General features: G+C 41.3%; 1 protein-coding gene across 1 annotated transcript in view; it reads left to right on the top strand.

The window, feature by feature from the left end:
* The first annotated feature begins 990 nt into the window (after window positions 1-990).
* Window positions 991-22627, top strand: part of LOC132889086 (collagen alpha-4(VI) chain) — a 76528-nt gene continuing 54891 nt past the window's right edge. Inside the window, exons 1-4 of the mRNA XM_060925249.1 lie at window positions 991-1066; window positions 1195-1791; window positions 4830-5408; window positions 18838-19410. Of these exons, the coding sequence (XP_060781232.1) occupies window positions 991-1066; window positions 1195-1791; window positions 4830-5408; window positions 18838-19410 (1825 nt within the window). The remainder of the gene's footprint in view (window positions 1067-1194; window positions 1792-4829; window positions 5409-18837; window positions 19411-22627) is intronic.

The following is a 22627-nucleotide window of genomic DNA, read 5'->3' as shown; positions in this document are numbered from 1 at the left end:
TCAGGCATCGGTCAATTTCTCATAAATAATCATTTACATTTGTTCTTTTATTGTCAGGATCGAATTGCTCAACATCTTTGGCAAGTAGGTCAATTTGCCGTATGCAAAGGGCTTGGTGCATGTCCTTGTGCGGCCTCCTTCACTCTCCTGAGTACTCACTATCTGAGCTACTCTGGTATTGCTCCCGTTTCGCACGAGATTCGTAGTCTGATTCATCCGAAGATGGCTCAGGGATACCGTAGTGCACTGACCTGGGTGTGCTATGGGCCTGGGCTTGGGATGAGCGCAGTATGGCTCCACCCTGGCTAAACGACGAAGGAGTCGTGTAGCGAGTTGATGGAGTTTGGCGGGATGTCTGGTCCTCGACCAGGTAATCCACGGTGTCCGGCTCGGACGCCTCTTCCCGCTCTGAGCTTCGGCGCATTGCTGGGGGTCTTTCACGCCCCTCGCACCCTTCTTGGGGGGTCTGCTCCTTGGCAGCCCTCTTGGCAGCATTTTCGGCTTTCTCTAGCCTTTTGGCGCAATCATCAAGGGAGTTTTTCAAGAGCTCATGCTCCCTATATAAATCATTGTGTCTATGTCTGTACGACGTGGAGTCCACAGCGCCAAAGAGGAAGAATGTAGTGTGGCTTAGTCACTTATGGAGTCAGGGGAGGATGTGACGTAGGTAATCCCGCCTAGGCGTGACGTAGGTCATCGCGGAAGTTAGTTGATGGGATTTGTAGTTCTAGATGGGACGGTGGCTGTACCTACATCTAAGTGCTCATTTTCAATTTAAAATTTCAATTAAATAAATTTACTTAATTAACTAACTTATTTGGTTTATTTCACCTCTCCTACTTATTTTTCATTGATGTGGTCGGCGTCGTTTTAATTTTAAAAATGCTAAAGATTTGATGTAAAAATTCACCAAACAACAAACAAAACAACACGCATTCATTTTCTATTTACAAAAATGTGTCATTTCAGGCCACTGGGAAGGGTCCAGCGATGGGAACGGTTCATGGATTGCTTTGTATTTTTGTAATCGCATCCTACATCATCATCAGTCATGGCCAAAAGATCGGTAAGATCATTTTTCATTATTGAGAAAATATGACATGATTTTTTTTTTTTTTGGAGAAACTTTTTTGGTCACTCATTGTGAATGTGATATTGTGAAAAGTAATAACCACCAGTGTCTCGGTCTTGCAGTGTGCACACAGGAATCCAAGGCTGATATAGTGTTTTTAGTGGATGGCTCTGCCAGCATCGGTCTCAAGAACTTCCAACAGATCCGGGACTTTCTCATGTCCGTCGTGACTAACTTTGACATCGCTCCAAATAAGATCAGGGTTGCGATGGTCCAGTTTAGTGATACACCAAAAACTGAGTTTTTCCTCAACACCTATGAGGAAAAGCAGGAGATTCTCAACTACATTAAACAATTGCCGTATAAGACTGGCGGCACCTACACGGGCCTGGCCTTGCAGTTCTTGCTGAAAAACCACTTTGTTGAGCAAGCAGGGAGTCGGGCAAATCAAAAGGTGCCCCAGATTGTCTTTGTCATCACAGATGGAAAATCTCAGGATGAGGTCGAGCCATACGCTCAGGAACTGAGACAGAAGGAAATCACGGTGTATGCCATTGGAATCAAAGACGCAGATGAGAAGTTCCTGAAGAAGCTCGCAAGTCAGCCATATGAAAATCACGTGTTCAGCGTGTCTGACTTTAATGCCCTCCAGGAAATCTCACTGAGTGTCAGTCGTGAGCTGTGCACCACTGTCGAAGAGGCACAAGGAGAGAGACAAGGTAAGAGGCCTATTCAGGGGGTGGGAGGGGTGTAAATAAATAAATTAAAAAAATCAGAAAGTCTGCTTTGGGAATGGTTTTCATGTTAAATCGTGGCTTATTTTCGATTATGCAACAGCGCTCTTGAATTTAAGAATCTGATTGGTCAAAAAGGTGACGATCAAATCAAATCAAATTTATTTGTACAGCACTTTTAACAATAAACATTGTCGCAAAGCAGCTTTACAGAATTTGAACGACTTAAAACATGAGCTAATTTTATCCCTAATCTATCCCCAATGAGCAAGCCTGTGGCGACGGTGGCAAGGAAAAACTCCCTCAGACGACATGAGGAAGAAACCTCGAGAGGAACCAGACTCAAAAGGGAACCCATCCTCATTTGGGCAACAACAGACATTCATTTTTTAGGACAACAGCTCTGACGGTCATTTGGTTGCCAAGTGCTCATTGTTACGTGTCACGTTATTCTTTCGATATGAACAACTTACACAGAGAATTGTATGGCAAAGATGCCACAGAAATTGATTTAAAAATATATATTTGTTGGTAAGGTGAATTTTTCTGTGAGGAGACATTTAGTTCACATTGATTTGAAGGAGTCTCCAGTGCCACGCAAGCTGCAACTTTTCCGACATTGGAAAATTCTGTCTTCACTTAGAGAGAGAGAAAAACAGTAAGGTAATGGATAATAATAATAATAATAATAATAATAATAATAATAATAATAATAATAATATTATTATTTCAGGATGTGCTGTTATATAAAAATTACCAACCTCAGCGTGATAACAGCAATTCCATTTCATTACACCATCTGTAATTGATTATTTTCCTACAACCCCGATTCCAAAAAAGTTGGGACAAAGTACAAATTGTAAATAAAAACAGAATGCAATAATTTACAAATCTCAAAAACTGATATTGTATTCACAATAGAACATAGACAACATATCAAATGTCAAAAGTGAGACATTTTGAAATTTCATGCCAAATATTGGCTCATTTGAAATTTCATGTCAGCAACACACCTCAAAAAAGTTGGGACAGGGGCAATAAGAGGCTGGAAAAGTTAAAGGTACAAAAAAGGAACAGCTGGAGGACCAAATTGCAACTCATTAGGTCAATTGGCAATAGGTCATTAATATGACTGGGTATAAAAAGAGCATCTTGGAGTGGCAGCGGCTCTCAGAAGTAAAGATGGGAAGAGGATCACCAATCCCCCTAATTCTGCGCCGACAAATAGTGGAGCAATATCAGAAAGGAGTTCGACAGTGTAAAATTGCAAAGAGTTTGAACATACAGTATCATCATCTACAGTGCATAATATCATCAAAAGATTCAGAGAAGAATCTCTGTACGTAAGGGTCAAGGCTGGAAAACCATACTGGGTGCCCGTGATCTTCGGGCCCTTAGACGGTACTGCATCACATACAGGCATGCTTCTGTATTGGAAATCACAAAATGGGCTCAGGAATATTTCCAGAGAACATGATCTGTGAACACAATTCACCGTGCCATCTGCTGTTGCCAGCTAAAACTCTATAGTTCAAAGAAGAAGCCGTATCTAAACATGAACCAGAAGCGCAGACGTCTTCTCTGGGCCAAGGCTCATTTAAAATGGACTGTGGCAAAGTGGAAAACTGTTCTGTGGTCAGACGAATCAAAATTTGAAGTTCTTTATGGAAATCAGGGACGCCGTGTCATTCGGACTAAAGAGGAGAAGGACGACCCAAGTTGTCATCAGCGCTCAGTTCAGAAGCCTGCATCTCTGATGGTATGGGGTTGCATTAGTGCGTGTGGCATGGGCAGCTTACACATCTGGAAAGACACCATCAATGCTGAAAGGTATATCCAGGTTCTAGAGCAACATATGCTCCCATCCAGACGACGTCTCTTTCAGGGAAGACCTTGCATTTTCCAACATGACAATGCCAAACCACATACTGCATCAATTACAGCATCATGGCTGCGTAGAAGAAGGGTCCGGGTACTGAACTGGCCAGCCTGCAGTCCAGATCTTTCACCCATAGAAAACATTTGGCACATCATAAAACGCGAGATACGACAAAAAAGACCTAAGACAGTTGAGCAACTAGAATCCTACATTCGACAAGAATGGGTTAACATTCCTATCCCTAAACTTGAGCAACTTGTCTCCTCAGTCCCCAGACGTTTACAGACTGTTGTAAAGAGAAAAGGGGATGTCTCACAGTGGTAAACATGGCCTTGTCCCAACTTTTTCGAGATGTGTTGTTGTCATGAAATTTAAAAATCACCTAATTTTTCTCTTTAAATGATGCATTTTCTCAGTTTAAACATTTGATATGTCATCTATATTCTCATCTCATCTCATTATCTCTAGCCGCTTTATCCTTCTACAGGGTCGCAGGCAAGCTGGAGCCTATCCCAGCTGACTATGGGCGAAAGGCGGGGTACACCCTGGACAAGTCGCCAGGTCATCACAGGGCTGACACATAGACACAGACAACCATTCACACTCACATTCACACCTACGGTCAATTTAGAGTCACCAGTTAACCTAACCTGCATGTCTTTGGACTGTGGGGGAAACCGGAGCACCCGGAGGAAACCCACGCGGACACGGGGAGAACATGCAAACTCCACACAGAAAGGCCCTCGCCGGCCCCAGGGCTCGAACCCAGGACCTTCTTGCTGTGAGGCGACAGCGCTAACCACTACACCACCGTGCCGCCCTCATCTATATTCTATTCTGAATAAAATATGGAATTTTGAAACTTCCACATCATTGCATTCCATTTTTATTTACAATTTGTACTTTGTCCCAACTTTTTTGGAATCGGGGTTGTATAAACAGCATGCCCAAGTGTTTCATTCTTCACCCAACAGTTAGTCAGTACAACTGATCATGATAAAGTTGATCAGGCAGCTTTTACAAGTTCGTCAGAAGTGAGGGGAAAATGGCTTCAAAATTACACCACACAGTCCTTGACATGAAATTTAGATCCCATGCATGACAGTTTCCTTTTAATTAAGTACATTTCTGTTTTTTCTCCTAGAATGCAGTGAGATTACTGCAGCAGACATTGTTTTTCTTGTGGATTCGTCCGACACCATTGGAGACGACAAGTTTGAAGAAATACGCAATTTCCTCCACACTTTTGTACAGGGACTTGACATTGGTGAACAAAAGGTGAGAGTTGGCCTTGCTCAGTTTAGCGAGAGCCCACACCAGGAGTTCTTGCTTGGTGCAAATGAAGCCATGAAGGAAGACCTGCTCAAGAAGCTGCTCAGCATCCCATATCGCAGGGGTGGGCCAAAAAAAACGGGGCTCGCTCTGGACTTCATTCGGAACAAGTATTTCAGCCAAGCTAGACAAAACGTTTCAAAGATTGCCATCGTGATCACGGATGGGGAGTCGAGTGATGCTGTGCAGGGGCCAGCTCAGGAGCTCCGAAAGCAGGGAGTTGTCATGTTTGTGATTGAGACTGGACCAGCAAATAATGTGCAACTTCAAGCCATTGCTAACAGTCCCTGGAAAGAATTCTTGTTTAGCACTGATCATTACCAAAATTTACTCAGCCTGATTGAGAACCTACGCAGAAGAGTGTGTATTGCTGTTGATGACCAATTGCGAGGTAATTGGCACACCTTTCCTTTTGGACAGGTTATGTTCAGATTGTCAGATTCATCAGATAGAATAGCTGTAGTGAAAAGCGAGTGAATGGCAGCACGGGAATGTAACCACCCAGGATGCATCAGGCAGGCAACAGCATTTTGGAAAGATAATGTGAGGTCATACATTGTATATGAACAGAATCTTAAACTTAAATAATACCTACAGGTGTAGTGGGTGGTAGGGTTGTAGTCAAGACCACCTAAACCAAGACCAAGTCATGACTGAGACCAGAGTACATCGAGACAGAGACAAGACCAAAACTTTGAGGGGTTGAGACTCAGTCAAGACCAAGATGGGGCAAGACCGAGTCAAGACCAGAACAATGCATGTGAGGGGAGGGAGGGGTGTGACGGCTGTTAACAATCACAAAAATTTAAAATTAGGACTGAGTCACATTACTGGTTGCATCTAAGGCAGGAAATTTTCCATCCAATCATACTAATGATATTAACAAATAAATCAGAAAATACACAGGCAATTTCAGGAAATCCCTGCAGTTGTGGTCTTGACCAGTCTTGAAATAAAATCCCGAGTCCTCTCTGTCCGAGACTGAGTAAAAATGTAGTCAATTCCGAGATGAGACCTTCAAAAAGTGGTCCTGACTCCAAGCCCAATCTCAAGTAAAACGCCACTAGTGAATAGCATTACTGCTTCATGGGTGCAGGGTCTCTGGTTTAACATCTGTGCTCAGACGTGTCCATTCTGAGGCTTGGATGTTCTTCCAGAGTCTTGGGTTTCATTCAGGATTGTCCAGTTTCCGCCTGCTGTCCGAAAGCATTCCAAAAGGTAGGTGTACTGGGTACTCTAAATTGCCCCGGGTGTGAACGTGTGCCATCATGGTAGCCTGTGATGGAATGGTGTCCCATCCAGGGTGCATTCCCACCTCACTCTCAGTATTCCAGGGATGGGCTTGAGATCCACCATGACCCTGACCATGATAAAGTGAAGATGAATAAATAAATGAACAGTACCGACCAAAAAAGAAAAAAGGAGTTCCAGGTGCCAAACACTAAATCTTTCTACTTCCAATGACACTATTTGTCAGTAACTGTTATCTAAACTATGTTTCTGTTTATCTTTAAAATGGATACCAACAGAGCCCATTGACCCAAAAAAAAAAGTGCATAATTGGGCACACACACACACAAAATCTCATCTCATCTCATCAGTGTTGTTTTTGGCAGCCATTTTTGATTTAGTTTTAGTCTTAGTCTTTTGGACGAAATGCTTATTAGTTTTAGTCACATTTTAGTCAATTCCATCCTTGATAGTTTTGGTCTAGTTTTAGTCGACGAAAACTAAAAGGGTTTTAGTCCAGTTTTAGTCATTCATTTTAGTCGAAAAAATAATTACTTTAAAACATTAAATTAGGCCAGTACAGAGATAGGAAACTGTAATCGAGGTTGACAGGTTGTGCATAACATACTCTCTACATAAACGCTGTCTAATGTGCACGCTCTCTACATAAACGCCGTCTAGTGCGCATGCTCTCTACATAAACGCTGTCTAGTGCGCATGCTCTCTACATAAACGCTGTCTAGTGCGCATGCTCTCTACATAAACGCCGTCTAGTGCGCATGCTCTCTACATAAACGCCGTCTAGTGCGCATGCTCTCTACATAAACGCCGTCTAGTGCGCATGCTCTCTACATAAACGCCGTCTAGTGCGCATGCTCTCTACATAAACGCCGTCTAGTGCGCATGCTCTCTACATAAACGCCGTCTAGTGCGCATGCTCTCTACATAAACGCCGTCTAGTGCGCATGCTCTCTACATAAACGCTGTCTAGTGCGCATGCTCTCTACATAAACGCTGTAGTGCGCATGCTCTCTACATAAACGCTGTAGTGCGCATGCTCTCTACATAAACGCTGTCTAGTGCGCATGCTCTCTACATAAACGCTGTCTAGTGCGTATGCTCTCTACATAAACGCTGTCTAGTGCGCATGCTCTCTACATAAACGCTGTCTAGTGCGCATGCTCTCTACATAAACGCTGTCTAGTGCGCATGCTCTCTACATAAACGCTGTCTAGTGCGCATGCTCTCTACATAAACGCTGTCTAGTGCGCATGCTCTCTACATAAACGCTGTAGTGCGCATGCTCTCTACATAAACGCTGTAGTGCGCATGCTCTCTACATAAACGCTGTAGTGCCCATGCTCTCTACATAAACGCTGTAGTGCGCATGCTCTCTACATAAACGCTGTCTAGTGCGCATGCTCTCTACATAAACGCTGTCTAGTGCGCATGCTCTCTACATAAACGCTGTCTAGTGCGCATGCTCTCTACATAAACGCTGTCTAGTGCGCATGCTCTCTACATAAACGCTGTCTAGTGCGCATGCTCTCTACATAAACGCTGTCTAGTGCGCATGCTCTCTACATAAACGCTGTCTAGTGCGCATGCTCTCTACATAAACGCTGTCTAGTGCGCATGCTCTCTACATAAACGCTGTCTAGTGCGCATGCTCTCTACATAAACGCTGTCTAGTGCGCATGCTCTCTACATAAACACTGTCTAGTGCGCACGCTCTCTACATAAACGCTGTCTAGTGCGCACGCTCTCTACATAAACACTGTCTAGTGCGCATGCTCTCTACATAAACGCCGTCTAGTGCGCATGCTCTCTACATAAACGCTGTAGTGCGCATGCTCTCTACATAAACACTGTCTAGTGCGCATGCTCTCTACATAAACGCCGTCTAGTGCGCATGCTCTCTACATAAACGCCGTCTAGTGCGCATGCTCTCTACATAAACGCTGTAGTGCGCATGCTCTCTACATAAACGCCGTCTAGTGCGCATGCTCTCTACATAAACGCTGTAGTGCGCATGCTCTCTACATAAACACTGTCTAGTGCGCATGCTCTCTACATAAACGCCGTCTAGTGCGCATGCTCTCTACATAAACGCCGTCTAGTGCGCATGCTCTCTACATAAACGCTGTAGTGCGCATGCTCTCTACATAAACACTGTCTAGTGCGCATGCTCTCTACATAAACGCCGTCTAGTGCGCACGCTCTCTACATAAACGCCGTCTAGTGCGCATGCTCTCTACATAAACGCTGTCTAGTGCGCACGCTCTCTACATAAACGCCGTCTAGTGCGCATGCTCTCTACATAAACGCCGTCTAGTGCGCATGCTCTCTACATAAACGCTGTCTAGTGCGCACGCTCTCTACATAAACGCTGTCTAGTGCGCACGCTCTCTACATAAACGCTGTCTAGTGCGCACGCTCTCTACATAAACGCTGTCTAGTGCGCACGCTCTCTACATAAACGCTGTCTAGTGCGCATGCTCTCTACATAAACGCTGTCTAGTGCAGACATCCCAAGTCTCCTGAAAGTTCCTGGAGTCTCCCGCATATTGATAGCAGGTCCCTGATACCCGCAAATTGGATAATATCTCCCGGAATCTAGAGCAAGAGAGTGCACGCGAAACATTAATGTCTGCATCGCACATATGACGGAGTGCGCGAGGGAGCGCGAGAGAGACTGCGTGTGTGCCTGTTCATGTAGCGCATGCTAGACAAAGAGCATCCTGATTGGTTTACAGACATCCAAACTCATTTCAGAGAGGTGTCGTGACACCCCCCCCCCTGATGGGAAAAAAGTCATGCGTCACGACACCTCCCTGAAATGAGTTTCTGCAGGTTGGGATGTCTGCTAGTGTGGATACTCCATTGTTCACAGACTCGTGTTTCTGCCTCCGTTTAACATGTCATAATGCGCTGATAGAACACAAACATGTCATGATGAACACACAACTACAGTGGTGCTTGAAAGTTTGTGAACCCTTTAGAATTTTCTATATTTCTGTATAAATATGACCTAAAACATCATCAGATTTTCACACAAGTCCTAAAAGTAGATAAAGAGAACCCAGTTAAACAAATGAGACAAAAATATTATACTTGGTCATTTATTTATTGAGGAAAATGAGCCAATATTACATATCTGTGAGGCAAGGCAAGGCAAGGCAAGGCAAGTTTATTTATATAGCACATTTCATACACAATGGCAGTTCAATGTGCTTTACAGAAGTAAAAACAAAAACAGTAAACAATAGAGAAATAAAATTACATAAAATAATTTTATCTTTATTCTAAAATAATTAATTAAAAGAATTAAAAGAAAATAAGAATTAAACAATAGTAGAAATAAAATATTAAAATGCCAAAAAGAAAAAGGAGAAAGAGAAAGAGGGGAAAAAAAAACCCTAGCAGAATAAAATAGAATAAAGTTAAAATAAATTTAAAACATGCAGAGAAAAAGATTATAAAAAAATGTAAAATATTAATTATTTAACAGAAAGCATCTGAAAACAGCTTGGTCTTTAACCTAGATTTGAAGCTGCCAACAGCAGGAGCATTTTTGATGTCCTCTGGCAGTTGGTTCCATAGCTGCACTGCATAGTAGCTAAAAGCTGCTTCACCACACTTTGTTTTAACAACTGGTTTTAATAGTAAATTTTTCTGTTGCGATCTGGTAGATCTGATTGGGTTAGGCCGCTGCAACATATCAGAGAGGTAATTGGGCCCTGTACCATTTAGAGATTTATACACCAGCAGCAATACTTTAAAGTCAATTCTGTAGCTTACTGGAAGCCAGTGAAGGAACCTTAGAATTGGAGTAATGTGCTCTGTTCTTTTTGTTCGTGTGAGAACCCTAGCCGCTGCATTTTGAACCAGCTGAAGTCGTTTAATGGTCTTTTTTGGCAGGCCTGTGAAAAGGCCATTGCAGTAATCAACCCTACTAGAGATGAAGGCATGTATTAGTTTTTCCAAATCATGTTTTGACATAAGTCCTCTTAGTTTGGAAATGTTTTTTAGGTGATAAAATGCCGTTTTAGTGATTGCTTTCATGTGACTGTCAAAGTTTAGCTCACTGTCAATGAAAACACCAAGATTTTTAACCATTTCTTTAGTTTTAATCCCTTTTGTGTCAAGAATAGTGGTAATCCTGAGTCTTTCATCTTTTTTTCCAAATAGAATTATTTCTGTTTTATCTGTGTTCAGCTGAAGAAAATTTTGTGACATCCAGCTATTGATTTGATCAATACACTGGTAGAGACATTCAAGGGGGGCATAATCATTTGGTGATAGAGCAAAATAAATTTGGGTATCATCTGCATAGCAGTGATACAAAATTGAATTTTTATTGATAATTTGCCCAAGTGGGAGCATATAAAGGTTGAAAAGTAATGGTCCAAGAATCGACCCCTGGGGGACACCACAGGTCAAGGGCATTGACGTTGAGGAACAATTTCCCAGGGTAACAAAGAAGCTTCTATCTTTTAAGTATGATTTTAACCAATTGATAACTTTACCAGTCAATCCAACCCAGTGTTCAAGTCTATATAGCAGTATGTTGTGATCAACAGTATCAAAAGCTGCACTGAGGTCCAGTAATACCAGGACCGATGTTTTGCCTGCATCAGTATTAAGACGTATGTCATTTATAACTTTAATCAGCGCTGTTTCAGTGCTATGATTGGCACGAAATCCTGACTGAAAATTATCAAAACGGCTGTTTGATATCAAGAAGGCAGTTAATTGATTGAAGACAATTTTTTCCAGGATTTTCCCGATAAATGGTAGATTTGATATTGGCCTGTAATTATTTAACACTGAAGGATCCAGATTATTTTTTTTAAGAAGGGGCTTTACAACAGCTTTTTTTAGGGACACAGGAACAACACCAGTCTCCAAGGATGTATTTATAATTTGAAGCACATCTGTAATTATAAGATGAAGAACAGACTTAAAAAAGTTGGTGGGCAGAATGTCCAGTTCAGATGTTGAAGAACTGAGATTTTGTACAGTTTTTTCAAGAGTCTCATAATCAATTAAACAAAATTCTGACATTGTGTTAAAGTTATCTATCTGTGTCATTGGTGATTGCAGTTTTTCAATTTTTTGCATCTGAGATATATTATGAGAAATATTCTGCCGTATTTTATCAATTTTACCTTTGAAGAAGGATGCAAACTCATTGCATTTATTAACTGAGAGAAGTTCAGGTGCTAATTGTGGTGGGGGATTAGTTAGCTTCTCTACTGTTGAAAATAGCACACGGGCATTGTTCATATTCCTGCTGATGATGTTGGAGAAGAAAGACTGTCTTGCTTTACGAATTTCATAATTATAATTACAAAGCATCTCTTTATGGATTTGATAATGGATATGAAGTTTAGATTTGCACCATTTTCTTTCAGTCTTTCTACATTCTCTCTTTAGCAGTTTAACAGCCGGGTACTGCTTCCATGGTGCTTTCTGCTTATCACTGATTCTTTTGATTTTGAATGGAGCAATATCATCCATAATTTGGGTCATATTTAAATTAAAAAATTCCAGTAAATCATCTACAGAGTCTGACATTTTGGTTGAGTTCTGAGAGAGAGAGCTTGCTTAAAAAGAGCACACGTGTTGTCGTTTATGACTCTCCTGCCTATAGTCGTTGAGCTATTCTGAATGTGAGGAGACATAGAAACTTCAAAGAAAACACAGAAATGGTCAGATAAGGCCAGGTCAACAACAGTATAAGAAACAGTAAGACCCTTTGTGATGACGAGGTCAAGAGTATGACCACGAGAGTGGGTCGGTCCCTGTACATGTTGTACCAGGTTAAAGTTATCAATAATTGCAAATAGTTCTTTGGCATAAATGTTATCAGTATTATCTACATGTAAGTTAAAATCCCCAGATATAATAAGACAATCAAACTCTAAGCAAATGACTGATAACAATTCACCAAACTTTTCAAGAAAGACTTTGGCTGAATGTCTCGGAGGCCTATAAATAGTTAATAATAATATGTTAGGAGAGCATGTAACAAGTGCACATAAGTGTTCAAAGGACATAAAATCACCAAGTGAGGATTGTTTACATTGAAAAGAGACTTTGAAAATATTTGCGATCCCTCCACCTTTCCCTTGTCGGGTAACATTCAAAAAATTAAAATTTGGGGGAGCTGCTTCGATAAGGGTGGTAGCACTATTTGCTTGATCCAGCCAGGTTTCAGTTAGAAGCAAAAAATCAAGATTGTGTTTACAAATAAGATCATTAATTAAAAATGACTTGTTTAAAAGTGATCTAATATTCAAAAGGGCTAGTTTTACAGTAATATTTGATTGTGCACTCTGATGCTGTTTTAAAACAGGAAGGAGATTAGATTGGTTCACCCCCAGGGTTAAATGTGCTCTATGTTTTCTGTTTCTTATCAACACAGGAATAGTGTCAACATCGGATCCCTGCTTTTTTCTACATCCATTTGCAGGGACCCAGAGTACATCAAACAAGACTTTCTAAATGTTCCATTTGGTTTGAGGGTGAAAGGACTGGAGATGACATGTATCTTTTGGATGGTGAAAAAGATTTGTAGCCAGCTGAAAGTCCTGGACGAACACAATTTTGATGAACTGGGTACACTGCTTGTCGCGACAAATTTGGACTAGAAAAAGAGAGCGTAGCCATAGGAAACAGTTTTTTCATGCTATTTGGGAAATCCATCCGAGGAGAAGTGGAGTCGTCTGTCCTTGAATGTTGGGAGGCCTGCAAGTCAGATGTTTGTGTGTCCTTGATGACGACTTGCAAAGATGATTGTTTAGGCTTTGTAACTATGTCAGTCTGCGACATCTTATCAACTGTTTTCCTCGGTGCTGGCTGAGAAAAGATTGCAAGTTTGTAGTGGTCTGCTAAGACTTTGGCTCCAATCCAGCTGAGTTCAGTGCTATTTGGCTTGTAGAATTCTTTGCGATTCCAAAAAAGATTAAAATTGTCTATGAAATTCATACCAAATGAAGAACAAGTTTTTCCAAGCCAGGTGTTAAGACTGAAGAGTCGAGAAAAAGCAAAACTTCCTCTCGCTGGGAGTGGGCCACTGATAAAAGATTGAATTCCAGTCTTGTAGAGCTCAGAAAAAAGTTTTCTGAAATCATCTTGGACAAACAGCTGTTCTCTGAAAACATCGTTTGCTCCCACATGTACAACGATACGCTTAATCGTTTTATGCTCGGACATGAGTTTCAAAATGCTGTCTTTGGTGTCAGAGATGGATGCATTTGGAAGACAACAAATAATCATCTCATAACCTTTTAATTGTCTTACAGTGGAATCACCAAGAACAAGGGTTGTGGGATCAGGTGGTGTTACGAGCTGCTTTTTGCCTCTTCTCACAGCTCTTCGATCTTGGTGCGATCTCTTTTTACTATGTGTTTGTCCACTTGACAAATCCTCTTCCACATCCCTGAGGCATTCAAATTTGTTCTGAAGCTTTATGGGCTGTGGATTTTCCATAGGATTGTAGATCCTATTGTAATTTGTAGAACGAGCTGGTGTTGAAGTAATTACTCTTCTGTTTTTGTTTTTAGGCTTAGCACCCATCATTTGCCAGTTTTCAGTACTCACATTTTGTACAGGTTGAGTTATGAATTCTTCCACTTGGTCTGCAATGTCCTCAGTCTGTCGGAGCGCAATCTCTGCATTCTCAGCCACTGTTTCTGTACTCCTTTCCTGAGATATCGCTTTTAATTCGTCCGTTTTTGGCAGAGCATTAATCTTTGATTCCAGAATAGAAATCCTCTGTTCTAATTCCATGCATTTTCTGCAGGATTTTTTGCTTCCTGGCATTTAAAAAAAAAAAAAAAAAAAAGTGGAAATTAAAATTAAATTTAAAAGCTTATAAAGATGAAGGAGAGAAAAAAAAAAAAGGAAATTCAATGAGAAAGTAAGGTATAGAAATAAAGATTAAGAAAAAAGTAGGGGCAAAAGTATGTGAACCTTTGCTTTCAGTATCTGGTGTGACCCCCTTGTGCAGCAATAACTGCAACTAAACGTTTCCGGTAACTGTTGATCAGTCCTGCACACCGGCTTGGAGGAATTTTAGCCCATTCCTCCGTACAGAACAGCTTCAGCTCTGGGATGTTGGTGGGTTTCCTCACATGAACTGCTCGCTTCAGGTCCTTCCACAACATTTCCATTGGATTAAGGTCAGGACTTTGACTTGGCCATTCCAAAACATTAACTTTATTCTTCTTTAACCATTCTTTGGTAGAACGACTTATGTGCTTAGGGTCGTTGTCTTGCTGCATGACCCACCTTCTCTTGATATTCAGTTCATGGACAGATGTCCTGACATTTTCCTTTAGAATTTGCTGGTATAATTCAGAATTCATTGTTCCATCAATGATGGCAAGCCGTCCTGGCTCAGATGCAGCAAAACAGTCCCAAACCATGATAGTACCACTACCATGTTTCACAGATGGGATAAGGTTCTTCTGCTGGAATGCAGTGTTTTCCTTTCTCCAAACATAACGCTTCTCATTTAAACCAAAAAGTTCTGTTTTGGTCTCATCCATCCACAAAACATTTTTCCAATAGCCTTCTGGCTTGTCCACATGATCTTTAGCAAACAGCAGACGAGCAGCAATGTTCTTTTTGGGGAGCAGTGGCTTTCTCCTTGCAACCCTGCCATGCACACCATTGTTGTTCAGTGTTCTCCTGATGGTGGACTCATGAACATTAACATTAGCCAATGTGAGAGAGGCCTTCAGTTGCTTAGAAGTTACCCTGGGGTCCTTTGTGACCTCACCGACTATTACACGCCTTGTTCTTGGAGTGATCTTTGTTGGTCTACCACTCCTGGGGAGGGTAACAATGGTCTTGAATTTCCTCCATTTGTACACAGTCTCTCTGACTGTGGATTGGTGGAGTCCAAACTCTTTAGAGATGCTCTTATAACCTTTTTCAGCCTGATGAGCATCAACAACACTTTTTTCTGAGGTCCTCAGAAATCTCCTTTGTTCGTGCCATAATACACTTCCACAAACATGTGCTGTGAAGATCAGACTTTGAAAGATCCCTGTTCTTTAAATAAAACAGGATGCCCACTCACTCCTCATTGTCATCCCATTGATTGAAAACACCTGACTTTAATTTCACCTTCAAATTAACTGCTAATCCTAGAGGTTCACATACTTTTGCCACTCACAGATATGTAACACTGGATGATTTTCCTCAATAAATAAATGACCAAGTATAATATTTTTGTTTCGTTTGTTTAACTGGGTTCTCTTTATCTACTTTTAGGACTTGTGTGAAAATCTGATGATGTTTTAGGTCATATTTATGCAGAAATATAGAAAATTCTAAAGGGTTCACAAACTTTCAAGCACCACTGTAGAAGATGACCACGCTGCCCGTTAATGTAAATATGATGGCTAAACGTGCTGCTAACGTTAGAGTAGCCAGGTGTGCTGCTGCTCATTTAGACATATTAAGGCACAGCAACAGGTCTGAAAAGCTACATTTCCCCCCGCATGTTTCACAGTAACTCAAATATGGGTCAATATAATAATAATAATAATACATTTTATTGGGAGCGCCTTTCAAGATACCCAAGGACACTTTACAAAGAGTGTAAAAATTGTAAGTAAAAGTCAAAGTAGAACTAGTTAAAAGCACAGAAGCATGACACAGAATCAACAACAAAGTAAAAAACACAGATGATGGAGCAAAACAATTAAAAATATTAATAATAAATAAATAAAAATTATTAATAAAAATAACCTCAATCATTCAGCATTATGATGAGAAAGCAAGGGTAAAAAGATAAGTTTTGAGCATGGTTTTAAAAGATGAAAGGGAGGTGCACTGAAGCAATGAAAGTGGGAGGCTGTTCCAGAGTTTGGGGCCAGCCACACTAAAAGCCCCATCACCCATAGATCGGAGATTTGTGGAGGGGGTGGTGAGAAGGAGTGTATCAGAGGAGCGTAAATTTCGGGTGGGTAAGTATGGGGTAAGAAGACTAGAGAGGTAGGTGGGTGCTAGGTTGTGCTGGGCCTTGTAAACAAGGAGGAGGATTTTGAAATGGATGCGAAATTTAACAGGAAGCCAGTGTAGCTGATGGAGGATGGGTGTGATGCGATGCCAAGGCCTAGTATGGGTGAGGAGTCTAGCTGCAGAGTTTTGGATGTGTTGTAGTCTGTTTATTGATTTACTTGGAAGCCCAATGAGCAGGGCATTGCAGTAATCAAGTCTGGAGGTGATGAAGGCATGAGTTAGGGTCTCTGCAGTGGGGAGGCTGAGTGAAGGACGGAGTTTGGAGATAGTTTTGAGATGAAACAAAGCTATTTTAGTGATGTGTTTTATGCGTGAATCAAAAGAGAGAGCTGAGTCAATGATGACGCCCAGGTTTTTCACTTCAGAGGAGATGGTGGTGAAGTAACCTGGGATGGAGAACTGTGCAAGATTTAACTTCTTCAGCAGTATTGGAGTGGCAATGACTATGGCTTCGGTCTTGTTATGACAAAATATATGACAAAGCATTCAGTTGCTGTCCCACCAATAATCCCTGCAGGACAAGTTTTACTCATGACATGTTAATTGAATTTAAGTTAGCTTAACCAAGCCAACTTTAGCATGAAGCTAGCGGTCCCATTTATTTTCGCCAGGTCACGGTGTTTTGGAAAACTTCATAGGAAATTCATCACAGCCCGATTGTTGAGTGACATTAACCAAAGCTAGCAAACGTATACATGATTTGTTTACAGGACTTCTTGTAACGTTAACTTACCGTCGCAGAAATAGCAGCATGGTGAGCCTTTAGATGCCTCTTGAGGTTGGTCATATTCTTGCCACGTAGTTTATAGCCACAGCGTGTACCTCTGTCTCCCACTACAAGGCATTCCGTTTTATTTTCTGCTGGATTATGTGTAAAGTATGTCCATAAATCATCACGTCTTTTCCGCCCACCAAGCCCTTGTGCTGGCGTTGCCACCGCCATGGTCCATGAACTGTGTGGCTGCCCTGGTGTGCACTGTGCCTGGTGGGCGTGACCAAACAAGGACAGGATGCAGGTGCATTGCTGATATTTTCAGCATTTGGCAGACAGGTTGCACGCACCGTTGGAGGAAACGCTATGCATTTTGATAGTCCTATAGCCAACCCACTAACATTTCCGTCTCGTCTCGTCAATGAAAACAACAGATACGTCTCGTCATATTTTCGTGATCAAAGAGTTACGTTTAGCTCGTCACTGTCTCGTTTTAGTCATGAAAAAAGGTGCGTTAACGAAATCATTTCGTCATCGTCATCGAAAACAACACTGCATCTCATTATCTCTAGCCGCTTTATCCTGTTCTACAGGGTCGCAGGCAGTGATGGGAATAACGGCGTTAGAAATAACGGCGTTACTTTTTTTAGTAACGAGTAATCTAACTAATTACTTTTTACATCGTTATAACGCCGTTCCCGTTACTTACAATAAAATACTATGCGTTACTTTATTAAAGCTGTTCTCATTTGGCACGCTGCTCGTTCAGCCTTTCTTTACTCTGCTTTCGTGTGGGGCAGGGAGACGCGAGACAACGGCACAGTAAGCCAATCAGAGTAGATTTGGACAACATACGTAGGTAGGCCATGCCTACTGCACTACTGCGTGGTCTTTCAATCGGAAGACCCAGCGATGGCGAGCGGTCAGCCCAGCACTGCGCTTTCACATTGGAAATACAGCCAGGACTTTTCATTACTTGAAATAAAAGGCAAGAGTGTTTACGTGCAATGTACATTATGTCGAGGAACAAAGCATTTGTCCTCGTCAGTGGCCAGTAATTAGTAACATAATTTCAATAACTACAAAAATATATTACATTTGATAGATGTCTTATCTCACATTGTCCCACAAAAATATTAATATAGTGTAGATAACATTACTAATTGGTTCTGTTAAGTGTCCATTTCAGTCATTAAACACATTTAACATTCACTTTTATTATGATTACACTAATTGAATTTGATTTTTTTTGAGGGGGAACAAAATGTAACGGAATAATTACTTTCCCTGGTAATTAGTTACTTTCATGACAAAGTAACTCCGTTACTAACTCAGTTACTTTTTGGGAAAAGTAACTAGTAACTATAACTAATTACTTTTTGAAAGTAACGTGCCCAACACTGGTCGCAGGCAAGCTGGAGCCTATCCCAGCTGACTACGGGCGAAAGGCGGGGTACACCCTGGACAAGTCGCCAGGTCATCACAGGGCTGACACATAGACACAGACAACCATTCACACTCACATTCACACCTACGGTCAATTTAGAGTCACCAGTTAACCTAACCTGCATGTCTTTGGACTGTGGGGGAAACCGGAGCACCCGGAGGAAACCCACACGGACACGGGGAGAACATGCAAACTCCACACAGAAAGGCCCTCGCCGGCCACGGGGCTCGAACCCGGACCTTATTGCTGTGAGGCGACAGCGCTAACCACTACACCACCATGCTGCCCCCACACAAAAGATATCCTAGTTATTGTTTATACAAAGGATAATGTTAAAAACGATGCTATTCTTCTAGTTTTACCTTTAACTCCTTTTCTCATTTTCCCCAGCTTCTTCCCTTAAGTTTGCAGATGTCTTTTTCCTGGTGGACAGTACAGCATCAAAACCAGAGTCCCAACAAATCAGAACCTTCTTGATCCGACTGGTCAATCAGCTCTCTGTCAGCAAGGATGGGAACCATGTTGGCCTGGCACAGTTCAGTGACGATGTTGAAGAGGAATTTCTGCTCAATACTAATAAGACCAAAAGCGAGATATTATCATACATACGCACTCTCCGACTTAAGCCCAAAGGCGTGCGTAAACTTGGAAATGCAATCGAACATGCACGCAAAAACTTCTTCAATACTTCAACAGGTAGTCGCATCGCACAAGGTTTCAAACAGGTCCTGCTGGTGATGAGTGTGGGGAAGTCGGAAGACAATGTCATTCAGCCATCACGTACAATTAAAAAGGATGGAATCCACATGATCTCTGTTGGCTTGGGCAAAGCTGAAATGGACGAGCTGGATGATATTTCTAGTCCAAATCACACCTATAAAATGATGGCACCAAACATTTCACTGGTGGTACAGAAAGCCAGGCTTATGATTGAATCACAAGATGATCACCGTATCTCCCAAGGTGTGTTATTTAGTTGTGTTGCATATTATAAACAACCTATCACAGTAATCTCAATCAGATTAGAACCTGTGTGTAGTTTTAAATTTGTGTGTCACTGATTCTTGGGATTCTGGATAAAACAGGTTTTAATTTTGAAAATAAAAAGTTACTTAAATTACAAAATCTAAAGGTATATCATTATAGGACAAGGCCTTGGCTGTTCAGCAACGTACCGGTACAAGCTCCTCATTTTGTATTTTTTTCATAAAATAGGCATTTTTTCAGCTATTACTTTGTTTTTGTCAACACCGTCAGACACAATAAAAAAGCAAATTATTTTGTATATATTTGGTCTAATATGTATTTAGAGTTTTTTAAACAATTATCTGGCATTCTTAGCACACATACACTGTTAAAAGTTGAATATTCACTTTTATTAAATTTTTATACAGTTTCACGTGGACTCCTTTAAAGATCTAATATTATACAATATTTTCTTTCAGCCTCAGGAGACAAAGTAATGTTTTTTTATTTAACAAACTTATTTTTGCATTAAAAGAGACTATTCCTTTCATAACTCAACAGCACTGAAGAAACATGTTGTAAGCGTATTCATTTAAAGCAAATAAAACTCCCTGTGACGGTGGTGACTTTAGAACTGACGGTGGTGGCAGTGGCCTCATTACAACATATAATTCCAAATTTCAATTCCAAAGTCAATGGCTTTTTGCTTAACAACTTTATTTAACTATTTGGTCCAAAAAAATAACAATCCTGAGCAATGTAATAACATTTTTTCAAGGAATATAGGCCTAAGGTACAATTAAGCAATATCTCATCTCATCTCATTATCTCTAGCCGCTTTATCCTTCTACAGGGTCGCAGGCAAGCTGGAGCCTATCCCAGCTGACTACGGGCGAAAGGCGGGGTACACCCTGGACAAGTCGCCAGGTCATCACAGGGCTGACACATAGACACAGACAACCATTCACACTCACATTCACACCTACGGTCAATTTAGAGTCACCTGTTAAGCTAACCTGCATGTCTTTGGACTGTGGGGGAAACCGGAGCACCCGGAGGAAACCTACGCGGACACGGGGAGAACATGCAAACTCCGCACAGAAAGGCCCTCGCCGGCCACGGGGCTCGAACCCGGACCTTCTTGCTGTGAGGCGACAGCGCTAACCACTACACCACCGTGCCGCCCCCAATGAAGCAATATCATTTTTAAAAGTACTCCATCCCCATATCATCAAATATCAAATCATCATCTCATCTCATCTCATTATCTCTAGCCGCTTTATCCTTCTACAGGGTCGCAGGCAAGCTGGAGCCTATCCCAGCTGACTACGGGCGAAAGGCGGGGTACACCCTGGACAAGTCGCCAGGTCATCACAGGGCTGACACATAGACACAGACAACCATTCACACTCACATTCACACCTACGGTCAATTTAGAGTCACCAGTTAACCTAACCTGCATGTCTTTGGACTGTGGGGGAAACCGGAGCACCCGGAGGAAACCCACGCGGACACGGGGAGAACATGCAAACTCCACACAGAAAGGCCCTCGCCGGCCCCGGGGCTCGAACCCAGGACCTTCTTGCTGTGAGGCGACAGCGCTAACCACTACACCACCGTGCCGCCCTCAAATCATCATAGTAAGAAATAATGTTATTACCAGTGGGAATAATGTACAATGCATCACTAACATCTTAAACTGTCATCTAGTGCCCCCTACTCATAAAATAATACATTAGATTCTTCTGTAAACTGGACTGTAAACTGTATTGGATGTGAACAGATAACAAAACAACAAAAACAAACAAAAACTATATCTGTTATTAACTAAAAACTAAAAAATAACTAAATTATTGTGAGCAGACATTCAATAAGAAATTCTGTGTAAATACCACAAAACACTGGTCCGTCTGGGGGAGTTTTTGGGTGATCTGAGACCTTTTTCTTACTGTACATTCTCTTGATACTTGGTGCCTACGTTTCCAAACCTTTCTCTGACTTCTCTTTTCCCTTTCATTCAAGTCATTGATATTTTTAATCTTCCCTTCCTCCACTCTCTTCTTCCACCTTTGCCTTTCCGTACTGAGGTATTCCTTCTTTATCTCTGCATCACTGTTTATTTTCTCTCTGTGCTTTTTTTGATATTCCCTGTTTCTCCTCCTTCTCTCCTCCACTGATAGCTGCTGCCTATCCATAACTTCCTAAAATACATAAAGTCAAAGTTGAGTGTAATGACTATGACATTGAGGGAGATGTTATGAATGTTGGATTTGGTTAAAGGTCATTCCATTTCCATTTGGCTTTAGTCATTGGAGAAGGGACACTGTATACTATGTGCTATATAGGTAGGTAGTAGGTGCCCTATGTGCATCCCAAAAGACATAAGCCAAATGAACATGGCACAATACTGAATTAAGAGAGAGAGAGAGAGAGAGAGAGAGAGAGAGAGAGAGAGGAAAGGCACTACATCCCCTAAGGGTTGGACAATAGGGAAGAAATATAGGAAGAATTACATAAATATAAATATAAAAGAGGTTAATGAAACATCACGTCATATTGGTATTTATTGTGATCAACAATTATGTTCTAGCCTCCGTTGAGGGCCATTTGGAGGTTTTTGTCACCACCGTCAGACAGAAAACCTGACGGTGGTGACGTCTGACGGTGGTGACAAAAACCTACTCTTTCACATGATATGAAGGAGTTGTTCACATTAGCCATCTTGTTTTCCCTCTGTTGCTAGCTACTTCAGACCTCTTCTTAAAAAGTATACATTTATGTCATAATCTAATCTAATATTTTTTTAGACAAAAGTGACGGTGTTGACATGCTATGGTTGTGACTGTAGCAGCGTCCAAAAATATGAACAAGTTTAAGAGAAAATACCAAACTTACAGGAGCTTGAGTAATCTGGAAACATGCAGTACAGCTGAAGGTTTGAAAAGAGGGTCCTCAGGAATATAGTTGACCTTGTAGTTGCCTGATTTTATTGCTTTTTGTAAATATCTGACGGTGGTGACGAATACGTGGGACACATTTTGAGCAACCACAAAATAATAGTAAGCATCGTTCAAAACTCACTGTTTGCAGTTTTAAATACATATAACAATGTATTCTTTCATGTAGTAAAGGTATTATTCAATTAAATTATTACTTTTTGTTTTTTTTAATCAAGTTGAAATGATTAGCTCCTATCCGAGGACAACTGATTTTG

This window comes from Neoarius graeffei, chromosome 7, assembly GCF_027579695.1.
Source record: "Neoarius graeffei isolate fNeoGra1 chromosome 7, fNeoGra1.pri, whole genome shotgun sequence".
Lineage (NCBI taxonomy): Eukaryota > Metazoa > Chordata > Actinopteri > Siluriformes > Ariidae > Neoarius > Neoarius graeffei.
This window is presented reverse-complemented; position numbering and strand designations above follow the sequence as displayed.